At 40.1% G+C, this 15,279-nt stretch overlaps 2 protein-coding genes across 4 annotated transcripts in view; one reads left to right on the top strand and one right to left on the bottom strand.

Annotated features, from left to right (window-relative positions):
* The window catches only part of spcs1 (signal peptidase complex subunit 1), a 195,530-nt gene that overhangs the window by 1,347 nt on the left and 178,904 nt on the right, over positions 1-15,279 (bottom strand). For 2 of the 3 annotated variants that reach the window (XM_083772354.1, XM_083772355.1), the window contains exons 2-4: positions 2,572-2,675; positions 1,273-1,332; positions 1,104-1,190 (exon numbers count right to left, since the gene is read on the bottom strand). In XM_083772354.1, coding sequence (XP_083628480.1) covers positions 1,104-1,190; positions 1,273-1,332; positions 2,572-2,607 — 183 coding nt within the window. In that variant the 5' untranslated portion in view covers positions 2,608-2,675. The remainder of the gene's footprint in view (positions 1-1,103; positions 1,191-1,272; positions 1,333-2,571; positions 2,676-15,279) is intronic. The other variant, XM_083772356.1, reaches the window with a different exon arrangement.
* On the top strand, positions 3,423-13,312 carry glt8d1 (glycosyltransferase 8 domain containing 1). Its single transcript, XM_083772338.1, has 9 exons — positions 3,423-3,603; positions 4,499-4,600; positions 5,046-5,280; positions 9,609-9,720; positions 10,466-10,550; positions 11,004-11,116; positions 12,051-12,217; positions 12,715-12,827; positions 13,113-13,312. The coding sequence occupies exons 1-9, from the start codon at positions 3,588-3,590 to the stop codon at positions 13,298-13,300; spliced, it is 1,131 nt and encodes a 376-aa protein (XP_083628464.1). The 5' UTR covers positions 3,423-3,587; the 3' UTR covers positions 13,301-13,312.

Genomic DNA, 15,279 nt, shown 5'->3' with positions numbered 1-15,279 from the left:
CAACTGAAATAGAAACATGGGTTTTTCAGAAGGATTTAGACGCCTTTTTTTAATCGCCATCAAGTTAACCCATTTTGGGAGGGAACCCATTTTGGTGTTAGCATCATGTCATGCTTTAGCTATTGAAAAATATCAGATCTACAAGCTCATAGCGCGCCACTCGGTGGCGCGCTATGAGCTTGTAGATCTGCTATTTTTGAAAAATTGAAGACATTTTTTTAATCTGATCTCAGGTCAGAATGGGCTAATAATGAAACTGTCAGGATGTAATAGACATTTTTACACAAGTATTACGGCTGTAGCTGAGGAGGTGCCATCGTGGTGCGTGGTTGGAGTGCACAATGTCAAGCACTTTGGCCAAAGGTGCTAAATAAATGCACAATGAATGGACCATTTATTCATGCGCTGAATCATGCGCCTCTGAATTCCTACGCGGCGTTGGAGACTACCGACTAGAGTAGCTATAATATAATCTATCATTTCTGTCGGGCAGAAACCCATTATCTCCAATCTCCATATTCTAACTTTGTGTTTTTCCTTAAATTAAATTGATGCATTTATATAGTGCCTTTATCCAAGGCACTTTACATATATTGTACATTACATTCACCCATTCACCCACACACACGAAACCATGCAAGGAAGGCACCAACCTGCACATCGGGGGCAATTAGGGGTTCTATGTTTCTTTTCCCTTTTTACCTCCTTTATGATGAATTCCTGTTCTGTTCTTTGACTATATAGAAGTGTCTATTTGTACGTCTCTAAATGTTTTGATGAATTGAACATGGTGGACCCTCTTGTAAACAAGTGTAATGCTTAATTGGGTCGTCCACTCACAGTTAAGTCTTTGTGTTGAGTTTGTGCTTGAAATGTACTGTAATTCTGCAAACTGTTAATAAATATTTCAATCAATCAATCGTCTTGCTCAAGGACACTTCGACACCAACTCTACGGGAGCCCGGGTTCGAAGACGGGGGTACCTTGCGCCGGTTCCCATCCGTTCCCACTCTACCCCTGAACCACTGCCGCCCCACTTTTAAATCTGCACTAGTGGGTACTACTAGCATATAAAATAAATGAGAACAAAATGTAAAACTCACCACACAGGACACGGCGAAGCCTCCCAAAACGATATAAACCGTCCACCCAAACTGTTCAATGGCGAAGCCATAGAGGAATCCGACCACCTGGAAGACAATGTTGAGCTTTCAGAATACAGTAGTATGATGTATTTTAAAAGGGAATGTTGTCTTTTTATTTTGTAATTACCGCTGAGAAGAGTATTATCCCCTGGAAGATCTGCTCAGCAAGCTTCTGACCTTTATAATCCTGTTACGACAGAGACAAACCAATCAATAAATAAAACATACAAGCCTTTATAATCCTGTTACGACAGAGACAAACCAATCAATAAATAAAACATACAAGCCTTTATAATCCTGTTACGACAGAGACAAACCAATCAATAAATAAAACATACAAGGAAAATACAAAGTACATGGTTAAATCCTCTTTATTCATACAAATGTAACACAATGGAGACATTTTGTACACTCGAGAGTTAAATTCACCCTTTGTCAATGTCCACCCGTGGTTTTGCCCCTCTTCGCACCCATTGGTTGCCGTTTCATGGTTGGACAAAAATCCTCTCTCTCTCCATCCACTACCATTGAAATAACGTGGTTTTTCAGTTGCGTCGTATTGATATTCTGTATATTAAATTCTTATTTTAAACTTGGGTGTCAGTAAAAACTAGGAACATCACAGGTGCAGCATGGTGACTGCAGGGCATATCACAATATCACAATGATGTTTTAGCTAATTCAACATAAACAAGGCAGAACCAGGGCGGAACAAGGCAGCTGGTTAGTCAATGAGGCTCCAATCAGATGCCTGACAAATATATATATATATATATATGTATATATATATATATGTATGTAGACAAACGTTTTTTTTTTAATTATTATTTTGTAAAATAATTTAATGTATTTATTATTGTAGGTATGTGTGCATGTATGCCTCTTTAAAGTGTAATGTCACTTATTTTGCTTTCACACTGGAAAAGAAATGAATTGAGAGCAAATAAATATGTCTTTTAGACATGTCTTAATATGTCTTGTGAATATGTCTTATAAAATGAAACAAATGGCCTGTAAATTAGCTTATAATGGCAATAAACAAGTTTAAAAAAAACAATACAAATGTTCTTAGATTGGGGTTTCAACATGTTGGAATGGAAATCACTGTCTACATGGGAGAATGAAGGCAAGCAAGCAGATGGCAGGTGTAAAGTGAGCATTTCGGGACGCAAACGCACTGGCATATAGTTATCTAGGGATTGCAAATGTTATTTAATCACAAATAAACCACAATTGTGGTGTCTAAACAACATTTTAGTGATATGGAAACTAAAGACTAAACTAACAGTGATGTGGCGTTCATAGCAGCCTAGCTGCTACATGAGCAGGAATACACATATACAAATGTTACAACAGCAGGAAACAACGTTATGGCATCATAACCTCTGCATATGTAATACTAATATGACATGAATGCAAGTCTTACCATGTGCGTTGGGATTGAATTAAATATCGACAACATCTTTGTATCTGTCCGACAAATATTATCAATCCAACAAAAAAAAGAGCCAAAAAAAGATGGATTTATTGAAACGTTAATGCTACACTTCCGGGTTCCTAAAAGCTACGTAGAGCTTTTAGAGAAGGACCCCACGGGTTGTTGGTGAGCGTCATAAATGCGCCGCAGACCGGCGGGGTGCTGCGGCGCATTCACAGAGCTACACAACATAGGGATTGGTCTAAAATTAAATCTACACGCTGCCAACTAATCATAATGCTTTGCAGTTAGTGCCGTGGAGGGGGAGAAGAAACATGGTATTTTACGACAGGCGAACACAGAAGATAAATAAAATAAATGCGTTTGTTATTATATTCTAAAAAAAAATGAAACAAAACGTAATTATATATTTTTTAAACCAATAATAAATAAATTAAATTATTTTACAAAAAAAAAATATATATACGGGGCGTCGCGTCCCGTCTGCTTGTAGATCGGCTATTTTGGACGCGCGAGCGACCACGACAAAATAAACGAGACTATATTGTCCTGTGTATTTCTAATCAGGCAGATCGGCGGCCGCCTAACCGACAACAACACATAAAAACTTGTTGATGTTGAGTTGGCACTTTGGCTTTAAACCTGCTCCAGGGCATTGTCTGTTTAAACAGGAGCTTCTTGACATCACTGACACGTCCTGTCTGTGAAACTTAAATTAACCCACACTCTCAGTTATATGTAATATTATATTATTAGGTCGAGCTGGTTTTGCAGACGTTTATTTCGTGTAGAAAAGAAAAGAAAAGAAAAGGGTGCATTTTAATAGAATAGCTATAAGGCGGTGTGGTCTGGCTGTGGTGTGTGTGTGTGTGTGTGTGTGTAACGGTTTCCATTCAACACGCAAACAGAAATTAACCTGCGTCTGTTTTGTATTGTGGTTCTTCAACCACATAGTTGTACTGTACAGAACCTATGAGGACATTATTATTATCATCACCAGCATCATGACACTGAGGAGAGGTGAGTTGGTTTTGAGATTGAGATTGAGTGTAATGCTTAATTGGGTCGTCCACTCACAGTTAACAGTCTTTGTATTGAGTTTGTGCTTAAAATGTACTGTAAATTCTACAAACTGTTAATAAATATTTCAATCAATCAATCAGATGATTGATTGATTGATTGAAGTATTTAACAGTTTGCAGAATTACAGTACATTTCAAGTACAACTCAATACAAAAACTGTTAACTGTGAGTGGACGACACCATAAAGCATTACCTTGTTTACAACAGGGCCCACCATTTTCAATTCATCAAAAGAAGATGAGAAACTTGATTGATTGAAGTATTTATTGACAACCATAAAGCATTACACTTGTTTACAAGAGGGTCCACCTTTTACAATTCATCAGAACATTTCATTAGAGGCGTACACATACAGTATACACACTACATACACACGCTGTTTGTGAAATGTCAATCATTGTCAGTCGATTATTATTATTACTACTATTATAAATATTATATGCCAGCAAATTATAAAGCAAAATCAAATAATTAATCTATCTGTATATTTGTATCCTATTGTCTATTGTCAGTGGTTCTCAAACATTTTTGTGACAAGGACTCCCAGTCAGAGACTCCAGAAGAGACATTTGTTATCTAAAATAATCACACCCGTGTGAAGTGAGGGGCACTCTTAGCATCATATATCATCTCATATATATACATTGCTTTCTAGAACGTCTAGGACTTTGCCTAGCTCTGGACCTCTGGTCCATAATATGCTTCTATGATTCTGCCCTGCATTTCGTAGAAGCAGTAAAGGCTATGGACCAGAGCTAGGACTTTGCCATGTGGTAAATATGCATTTAAAGCAGCTAGTTAACGCGTCTGCCATCATCATCATCTCTTTCAGTGAATGTGGTGATTCTTGCACTACTGGCTGTGGCGTTTCTGATAGTAGTTCAACGAAATCTCCTGAATCTCAACGACTTCCTGGGGAGCCAACAGAATGCAGGTAGGAGATATATTTTCAACCCGTTCTGTGTTTTCTTTTGTAAATGAATGCCTTACTTTGTCATGCAACGGTGTCACACACAAAAAGTAACAGTTTGGACATAATGCTGATGCCTGATTCCAACAACAACAATGTTTTGCAGTGTGTTTTTAATATGTCTGAAAGCTCTGTATACAGGAAAAGACACTGTCACCTGATTTCACTCACGGCCGAAATGTCGTGTATTTGGCTAGAATCAGTAGAATGTCTGTGTTTTAATATAATGAACACTGTTGGACAGCTAAGGCTGTGTGCAGACTGCAGACTTCTTTTCCCGTATGCAAACCTTTTGTCCAGCAACCAGCGAGTGACTGGATGTGCAAGCCACCTGGTTTTTAAACCGAAAGCTGTTCTGCATCGTGGAAATATGAATATCTTTGTGATTGTCGTTCGTCATCTCAACCAGACGCGGTGCCAGGAATGGTTCTTCCCTTCGAGTCGGAACTCTCCCCGAACCTCCGGACGCCGTCTGAGGAGGAGGAAGAGGAGGAGAGGACGGGAGAGGAGATCCCCGTGGTCCTCACCGCTGCCGAGGAGAGGCTAGGCGCCGTCGTGGCCGCCATCAACAGCATCTACCGCAACAGCAAAGCCAGCGTAGTCTTCAACATCGTAACCATGAACGACACAGTGGACCACCTGAAGTAAGTCCATACACCGTTGTCTCCACCAGGCCGAAGGCATGGGGAGAGAGTATGGTTTGTCCTCCGTCCGTCCGTCCGTCCCTGTGTGAGAGTCCGTGTGTGTTTTACATTTATATAGTGCTTTTATATAAAGCACTATATAGCTGTGTACAGCTAATCTCCGGCACCGTTAACCCGGTCAATGCCAAATGTTGCACACACTCCCTGGATGCCAACGATGAACTTCTGCCCCAAATTGTCTTTTCTGGGAAGAACAATGCGTGAAAATAGCAGATTAACAAGCTCTCAAAACGTAGCAATGTGAGATTGTAGACTGGCTATTGGTGAAGAGATTTGAGGGGGGAAAAAAGGAGGGTGCGTAATAATAATAAGCCTTTCCTTTTCTAGTCCAGATTTGAATGTGGTTTCCTTTGCAATTCTGACACATTTTACCATCGACTCCAGCGGATGAACTGAATCTTGAACATCAGGTCAACATTTGTGTCTATAGGTGAGACGTGACCTTTGACAATGTAAATGTCTCAATAATAGAGCAGGGAGACAAGATACAACCACATCAATTTATTGTTACTATATATTTATATTCAACCAATACAAATTGGACAAATATAGAATTGACTAATGCCGTTTGCACTAGTGACTAACTAGGTCAACTGATACATTATCCAAGCCCATCTGTTATTCGACCTTCTGCCGTCAGACTGGTTGGTGGTGTTGGTCACATCAGACTGGTTGGTGGTGTTGGTCACATCAGACTGGTTGGTGGTGTTGGTCACATCAGACTGGTTGGTGGTGTTGGTCACATCAGACTGGTTGGTGGTGTTGGTCACATCAGACTGGTTGGTGGTGTTGGTCACATCAGACTGGTTGGTGGTGTTGGTCACGTCAGACTGGTTGGTGGTGTTGGTCACATCAGACTGGTTGGTGGTGTTGGTCACATCAGACTGGTTGGTGGTGTTGGTCACATCAGACTGGTTGGTGGTGTTGGTCACATCAGACTGGTTGGTGGTGTTGGTCACATCACTAGTTGGTGGTGTTGGTCACGTCAGACTGGTTGGTGGTGTTGGTCACATCAGACTGGTTGGTGGTGTTGGTCACATCACTAGTTGGTGGTGTTGGTCACATCAGACTGGTTGGTGGTGTTGGTCACATCAGACTGGTTGGTGGTGTTGGTCACATCAGACTGGTTGGTGGTGTTGGTCACATCAGACTGGTTGGTGGTGTTGGTCACATCAGACTGGTTGGTGGTGTTGGTCACATCACTAGTTGGTGGTGTTGGTCACGTCAGACTGGTTGGTGGTGTTGGTCACATCAGACTGGTTGGTGGTGTTGGTCACATCACTAGTTGGTGGTGTTGGTCACTTCAGACTGGTTGGTGGTGTTGGTCACATCAGACTGGTTGGTGGTGTTGGTCACATCAGACTGGTTGGTGGTGTTGGTCACATCAGACTGGTTGGTGGTGTTGGTCACATCAGACTGGTTGGTGGTGTTGGTCACATCAGACTGGTTGGTGGTGTTGGTCACATCAGACTGGTTGGTGGTGTTGGTCACATCACTCATGTCAATGTTGGCGTTGTCCGTGGTGTTGGTCATGGGGTTCTCCAAGGGGTCGTCAGGTGGACCCCTGCTGGGTGTGAGGAGGGGGAAACAGCATCCTGTAGACAGGTTGGCACAAGACATGGTGAGTTCTAATACAGCCATGACTTGAAGCTCATTTCTTCACAGGGGAATATTATAGCCTCCTTACGTTAGAGCCAGTGATGATTCTGTCGACTAAAACGAAAAATGTTCGTCGACTACCTTTTTCCACAGACGAAAACTAAATGGAAACTAAATTAAAACTAAGCCATGATGACTAAAACTATGACCAACTAGAACTGCACTCTGTCCAGTGCATACTTGCTTGTTGCACACTAGTAGGCCATAAATGGCCAACTAGTGCGCAAGAAGAGCGCGCAAGTACGTTCTTACTGTACTTACTATTTGGACACTACCGTTGTTTTTATACACTCCAGAAACATAATGTCGTAATGAATACGTAAGTGACGAATTTGGATTGTGACGTATATGTCAATCAGTGCCTCCCAACACTAAAACATATCGTCATTACGTCGCCATCGAAAACCAATTACACTCGGGCATTGGGTCCTTTAATCCACATATTTCTTCCGTCATCATTGAGAACTAGTTATAAATATACTATATATATATATATATATATATATATATATATATATATATATATATATGTAATTTGTAAGTTGATTAGCGGTATACTGTGGTTACTTTGCGCCAAAAACCGTCCCGGCCAACCCGCCACTTTTGATGCGTATGCAAATAAAACAGCAAATTTGTGCCTGATTTGCTGGGACCAGATTACATACATGACCATATTTCTTACGTCATCATTGAGAGCTAGTCATACATATACTATATGTATAATTTGTAAGTTGATTAGCGGTATACTGTGGTTACTTTGCGCCAAAAACCGTCCCGGCCAACCCGCCACTTTTGATGCGTATGCAAATAAAACAGAAAATCTGTGCCTGATTTGCTGGGACCAGATTACATACATGACCATATTTCTTACGTCATCATTGAGAGCTAGTCATAAATATACACACCATGTACTCTGGTCCCAGCAAATCAGGCACAATTTGCTGTTTTATTTTCATACGCATCAAAAGTGGCGGGTTGGCTGGGACTGACTGACTGTTTATATTGTGTTATAGACAGAATCTGGAGGAGCAATATAAAATGTGTTTTACAAACACACATTTAGTTTTATAGCATTTTGTTTTATAGCGCACCATGGTGGCGCTATAAAAGGCAGGTTGAAGTGGTTAATGCATGTTTTCTATTCAAAATTTAAATCTCCAAAGTAACTAGTAACTAAAGTTTTCAAATAATTGTAGTGAAGTAAAAGTACATATTTTGGCTCTTGAGATGTAGTGGAGTAGAAGTAAAAGTATTGGAAATTGGAAATACTCAAGTACAAATACCTCAAAATTGTAAAATAATAGTTCTTAGTTACTTTCCACCACTGATGAATTCCATGTATGCAGTGTTGTTTTCGTCGACTAAAACTAAGACGAAAAATGTTCGTCGACTACCTTTTTTCACTGACTAAAACTAAATAAAAACGAATCTATGATGACTAAAACTAAGACTAAATATACTGACAATTTCGTCAACAAATAAAAACTAGACTAAAATGTTAGTAAGGGACTAGTGGACAAGAGATCCAGTTTTATGCTGGGTTGCATGCTGAAAATAGATATACAATCTCACAACGCGTCGTGAGATTGTATATCTGCTATTTTCAGCATGCAACCAAAGTGTAAAATATGTCATTACAACGACATCAAGGCCTGTCAAAACACATTTTAGTCGACTAAATCAACTGTAGATTTAGTCGACTAAAATCGTATGACATTTAGTCGACTAAAACTAGACTAAACACTAGAACATTCCAGGTGACTAAAATGTGACTAAAACTAAGTGAAAACTATTCAAGAGACTATATGACTAAAACTAAAATAGAAATTTGCTGCCAAAAACAACACTGCATGTATGTCAGAGAGCTGTTCTTTAGAGACAATGTGTCAGTTATTTCCATGTACGTCAGTCGGTGAGCTGTTCTTTAGGGACAATGTGTCAGTTATTTCCATGTATGTCAGAGAGCTGTTCTTTAGAGACAATGTGTCAGTTAGTTCCATGTACGTCAGTCAGTGAGCTGTTCTTTAGGGACAATGTGTCAGTTAGTTTCATGTACGTCAGTCAGTGAGCTGTTCTTTAGGGACAATGTGTCAGTTAGTTCCATGTACGTCAGTCAGTGAGCTGTTCTTTAGGGACAATGTGTCAGTTAGTTCCATGTACGTCAGTCAGTGAGCTGTTCTTTAGAGACAATGCAGAGATTAAAATGGGGTGCATTTTGCATCCCAAAACGCAGTTTATAGTTAAGGTACGCAATAAAACAACGACCTCTGCATCCATGGGATGCACTACTGTACTACTGTACTGTTTTTTTATTCTAGTTTATTTTGCTAGCTTTAGTTATAACCATTTCTTCTTCTGTTTTCTATATGAATATAACCACATTATACATATAAAATAAAATCTTAATTTTTAAAAGTTAAATGCTGCAATTTGTAAAAAAAAAAAGGGCAAAATATTACTCCTAACGTCGCTGAAGTGGGACTCATAAAATGTCCCTGGGACTCATTTCTAAAAGACTATCCCTGCATCCCAGGACTCATTACATTGAAAACCTGTTTACATCACTGCAATGTGTAACTTGTTTCCTCTTTTCTTTTCTCTTTTCACAGGTCGTGGCTGAGTAAGAGCTCGCTGAACAACGTCAAACACAAGATTATCGTTTTCGAGCCTCAAGTCCTCGTCGGGAAGATCAGCAAAGAGAGCCTGGAGACCGTGAAACCGGTCAGACAATGATTCATGCCGTCGCCACCACTGTTGTTCTGGTGGTGCTTGTTCTTCCATTTTTCAAAAATAGCAGATCTACAAGCTCGTAGCGCTTTTTGGCAGCACATTTTGATTTTAGTTTTAGTCATATAGTTCTCTTGAATAGTTTTCATTTAGTTTTGGTCACATTTTATAGTCACCTGGAATGTCTTAGTGTCTTAGTTTTGGTCGACTAAATATCATAAGATTTTAGTCGACTAAATCTACAGTTGATTTTAGTCGACTAAAATGTATTTTGGTGGGCCTTGATGTCGTCATAATGACTGATTTTACACTTGCTGAAAATAGACAGATCTACAAGCTTGTAGATCTGTTATTTCCAGCATGCAACCAAGTGTAAAATGACTTATAGTGGATCTCTTGTCCACTAGTCCCTTCCTAACATTTTAGTCTAGTTTTTATTTGTTGGCGAAATTGTCAGTATATTTGGTCATAGTTTTAGTCATCATGGCTTAGTTTTTATTTAGCTACCATTTATCTTTCGTCAGTGAAAAAAGGTAGTCGACGAACATTCTTCGTCTTAGTTTTAGTCGACGAAATCAACACTGGTCAGTGGTCACCACCACTATATATATATATATATATAAATACTGTTTACTCACTGCTGGATCTTACCTTACAGTCTATGGATCTTACCTTACAGTCTATGGATCTTACGCAGAGCGTTTTGTTTCTCTAATGCTTTTTGCTTTTTTTTTTTCAGTTGACGTTTGCCAGGTTCTATTTGCCCGTGTACGCTCCCAACGCCGAGAAGGCCATCTATCTGGATGATGATGTCATTGTACAAGGTAGGGTCATTTCCTAGATTAACACTATGGCGAAAAATGTTCGTTGACTACCTTTTATTCACTGACGAAGAGTCAAATATCTTAAATCTAAATAAGAACTGAGCTATGATGACTAAAATATAATTTGACCATTTTGTCAACAAATTAAAACTAAACTAAAATGTTCGGGAAGGATTGTGTGGAGAAGGAGAGATCCAGTAGAACTATTTAATTTTTTAGGTTTGAGTTGCGCTCGGGATTTGCGCTCTCAAAATAGCAGATCTACAACCTGTATGTACCTGTACTGTTACGCGTCATTGTGAGCTGGTAGATCGGCTATTTTCAGCATGCAACGTGGGTAAAATCAGCCATAACGTCTAAATCAAGGCCTGCCAAAAGATTATTTAATCAAAAGACTGAAAATGTCAAAATGAACAAAAATACTACATGGTGTTTTAATTTCCCCCCCCCCAGGGGACATCCAGGAGCTCTATGGAACCATGTTGAAACCAGGACACGCCGCTGCCTTCTCAGACGACTGTGACTCGGCGTCAGCTAAGGGCTTCATCAGAGGAGCTGGGAACCAGGTACACAGAACAGAGTTACAGAATACATTAACCCGTTCTGACCTGAGATCAGATTCTAAAAATGTCTTCTACATCCTGACAGTTTTCCATTCTGACCTGAGATCAGATTCTAAAAATGTCTTCTACATCCTGACAGTTTTCTGAAAAAGCTATGTTTCTATGTCAGTCGTTCTTCGATTTTTCAAAAAATAGCAGACCTACAAGCTCGTAGCGCGCCACTCGGTGGTGCGCTACGAGCTTGTAGATCTGCTATTTTTCAATAACTAAAGCATAACATAGTGCTAACACCAAAAGGGGTTCCCACCCCAAAATGGGTTAAAGGCCTGATTTATGATGCATAGTTTAACCCCATTGAGACCTGAGACCACATTCTACAAATGTCTTCTAAATGTAAATCATGACAGTTTTCAGAAAAAAAAACTATGTTTCTATGTCAGTTGTTCTCAACGTTTTTCATGTCAAGGACCCCAAAAACGATATAGTTTAACCCATTCTGACCTGAGATCAGATTCTAAAAATGTCTTCTACATCCTGACAGTTTTCCATTCTGACCTGAGATCAGATTCTAAAAATGTCAGTCGCTCATCGATTTTTCAAAAATAGCAGACCTACAAGCTCGTAACGCGCGCTATGAGCTTGTAGATCTGCTATTTTTCACACCAATGCAACTCATTATGAGTTGCATTGGTGTGGTTTACCTTAAAAAAAACGTTTATTCCCGACCCGACAACCCTTTGGTGTGGTTTGGGCTTTAAGCCAGAGTGAGACTTAAGCCTTATCCTCCTCTTTAACGAAGACCTCTGTGAGAAGACGATGTCTTGTAATCTATCCTCGTTTCAGTAACGTTGGGGGAGGGGGAGGGGGGAGGGGGGAGGGGACCCAAGGTAGATGGAAAATTACTAAACAGACATGGACATTTTGGTTCCATGTCTAGAACAACTACCTGGGCTTCCTGGACTTCAAGAAGGACTCCATCAAGAAGCTAACGATGAGAGCCAACACCTGCTCCTTCAACCCGGGCGTCATCGTCGCCAACCTGACGGAGTGGCGGAACCAGAACATCACTGCCCAGCTGGAGCACTGGATGGAGCTCAATGTCAAGTACGATAGATATTAGATACATACGGCCAGCTCAATGTCAAGTACGATATATATTAGATACATACGGCCAGCTCAATGTCAAGTACAATAGATCAGGGGTTGTTTCTGTCAGTTGGTGCTCAACCTTTTTTATGTCAAGGACCCCCAGAATTATCTGTAATTGGCCGCCGACCCCCATCTGAAAATATCTTGTTCCACAGGGACCCCCTAGAAGCAAAAACATTGAGTTAAAAACTTTCACAGTGAAAGAATAAATATTCAAAGATTTGCGCCAACATTTTCAAGAGTTATTTTTTCGGACACAGCCAGCCATGGACAGACTCAGGGACACACATCCCAGCTGTCTATATAGGAGTGGTTGCACCACTCAAAATATAGATCTGCTATTTTGCAACAGCTGAAGTTTAAAATAATGGTTAAAAGCTCTAAGGTGACACAGATGTGTTCCCGTCCCGAATGGGTCTTTAATGAACGTTTGTTCATCGTGTTGCCTCCAGGGAGGATCTGTACAGCAAGACTCTGGCCGACAGCGTCACCGCTCCTCCCATGATGATCGTCTTCTACAAGCAGCACTCCTCCATCGACCCCATGTGGCATGTCAGACACCTCGGTACGTACTGGCTGGTTTTCTGAAAAGCCTATGTTTCTATGTCAGTGGTGCTCAACCTTTTTCATGTCAACATTGTCAAGGACCCACAGAATTATCTGTTGTTGTTCCAGCCCCCCCCCCCCCCCCCCCCACACACAAATTCCCTTGATAATTGTACTCATTTGGCCCTATTACAGGTATCATGGAATGTATGCATGAAACAATGCAGTGAGAGCTAAAAACCTTCATGGAGATTGTTATAAAATGACAGGCAAATCCTTGTTTTTGTTTGTTTGTCTTTTAAAGGCACAACAGGCGCAGGAAAACGCTACTCCCCACAGTTTGTGAGAGCAGCCAAACTCCTCCACTGGAACGGACATTACAAGCCCTGGAGCGGGGCGGCCTCCTTCTCCGAGGTGTGGGACAGGTGGTACATCCAGGACCCCACGGGGAGGTTTAACCCTGTGAGGAAGCTATACCCTGCAGAGAAATGAAACCAGTAACATGGGCCTGAGATCAGATTCTAAAAACGTCTTCTACACCCTGACAGTTTACCATTCTGACCTGAGATCAGATTCTAAAAAACGTCTTCTACATCCTGACAGTTTTCCATTCTGACCTGAGATCAGATTCTAAAAATGTCTTCTACATCCTGACAGTTTACCATTCTGACCTGAGATCAGATTCTAAAAATGTCTTCTACACCCTGACAGTTTTCCATACTGACCTGAGATCAGATTCTAAACATGTCTTCTACATCCTGACAGTTTTCTGAAAAAGCTATGTTTCTATGGCAGTCGTTCTTCGATTTTTCAAAAAATAGCTAATCTACCAGTAGATCTGCTAAAAGCATAACGTAATGCTAACACCAAAAGGGGTTCCCGCCCAAATGGGCCTGAGATCAGATTCTAAAAATGTCTTCTACATCCTGACAGTTTTCTGAAAAAGCTATGTTTCTATGTCAGTCGTTCTTCGATTTTTCAAAAATATATATATTATTTTTCAATAGCTAAAGCATAACGTAATGCTAACACCAAAAGGGGTTCCCGCACCAAAATGGGCTTTATACAAACAGGGCAAAAACCAGCTAAGAGACGCGCCGGTCATGAATTCACGGCGCAGGACCTCTTCGCCTTTCGACTTCTCAGGGATAAAAAAAGAAAACGCCAAGTGTGATGATGCGAGAAACCATTCCACATGCCCAGCCCTGTATTTGTGTCTTTAATACCATGTTGAAGTCATATTTGTAGACGACACCGCATGTCCTTTCACATCCCAGTGCATTTTATTATTACCTTTTTGTGTTGTTTATAAATTGCAGCCCACCTTTGGTACAGTAGCCTTTTAAGGGAGAATTCCATACTAGAAGGCTTTCTTACCTTTTTATTTGTAGTTGTTACGTCCCCACCAAAGAGGTCCGGGTGTTATTTTGTGCAAAAGCGCATTATTGGCTATTTCCCCTACCATAAGCCCTCAATGAATTGCATTGAATTGAATGGGGCATTGTGCTAATTCGCTTATTTCCATCGCTCAAAAATCTTAAAAAAAAATATATATATCCTCTCTTCTTAATGTAAATAGTATCCCAAGCGGCACACTTTACTACTTATTTCGATGGAAATAAGAGAATTGGCACAAAAACCCAACCCCCATTGAGGGCTTATGGTAGGGGAAATAGCCAATAATGCACTTTTGCACAAAACAACACCTGGACCTCTTTGGTGGGGACGTAACAACTACAAATAAATAAAGGTAAGAAAGCCTTCTAGTATGGAATTCTCCTTTAAGATGCCTGTGGTCAGGGCTTCTTCATTTCTATTTCAAATGCAGAAATAAGTCCATTTCAAAGCATACTGTATACAGCTGCAGTCTAGTACCGACTGTACAGTACGTATGTATGCTGCAGAAGATGTATTTAATATTGTATGGCCCTGAACCCAACGACCAGACCAACATGTTACAGTTGCATTTTTCTTCTTCCAGATTTTTAATATTTAAATATAATTTTAAGCTGTTACATTTTCTTTTTGTTGATATTGTCGCGGTTTTTGGCAGGAATTGTTAAACATTTTTAAGTTTACAGTTCAACTCATAGTAATTTGCTTATATAAATTGTCAGTGGCTCACAGCATGAACTGGTATGCTTATTTTATACGTTGTGAACTAGTAGATCGCTATTTTTGTACAACGAAGTATAAACGGGGTGTTTATACGACTAACCGTTTAGTAGCAGGTGAAGTTGCAGACCGTTTTGAGTGGTTGTGTTCCATTTAACACGTTTGTGTTTGAAGTTGAATACAAAATGTTTTCCATAAGCCTGTATTTCCATATGGATGTTTTAGAATAATGTGAACCACTACCCTGAATTCTTTGTATTTACACAAGGCAAATTTGCACAACTATGATTTTTTTTTTATCCCTTTTTCATCAGGGAATTGTTTTTAAACGAAAACATTGACCTTGCTGATGTAAA

Source organism: Protomyctophum parallelum, assembly GCF_964188405.1.
Source record: "Protomyctophum parallelum genome assembly, chromosome: 8".
NCBI classification, from domain to species: Eukaryota; Metazoa; Chordata; class Actinopteri; order Myctophiformes; family Myctophidae; genus Protomyctophum; species Protomyctophum parallelum.
This window is presented reverse-complemented; position numbering and strand designations above follow the sequence as displayed.

Excerpts from the sequence above, each read along its gene's own strand:
- glt8d1 (XM_083772338.1), top strand. Across the intron at positions 11,117-12,050 it reads TCAGAGGAGCTGGGAACCAG|AACAACTACCTGGGCTTCCT; the intron begins GTACACAGAACA and ends TTCCATGTCTAG. Across the intron at positions 12,828-13,112 it reads GTGGCATGTCAGACACCTCG|GCACAACAGGCGCAGGAAAA; the intron begins GTACGTACTGGC and ends TGTCTTTTAAAG.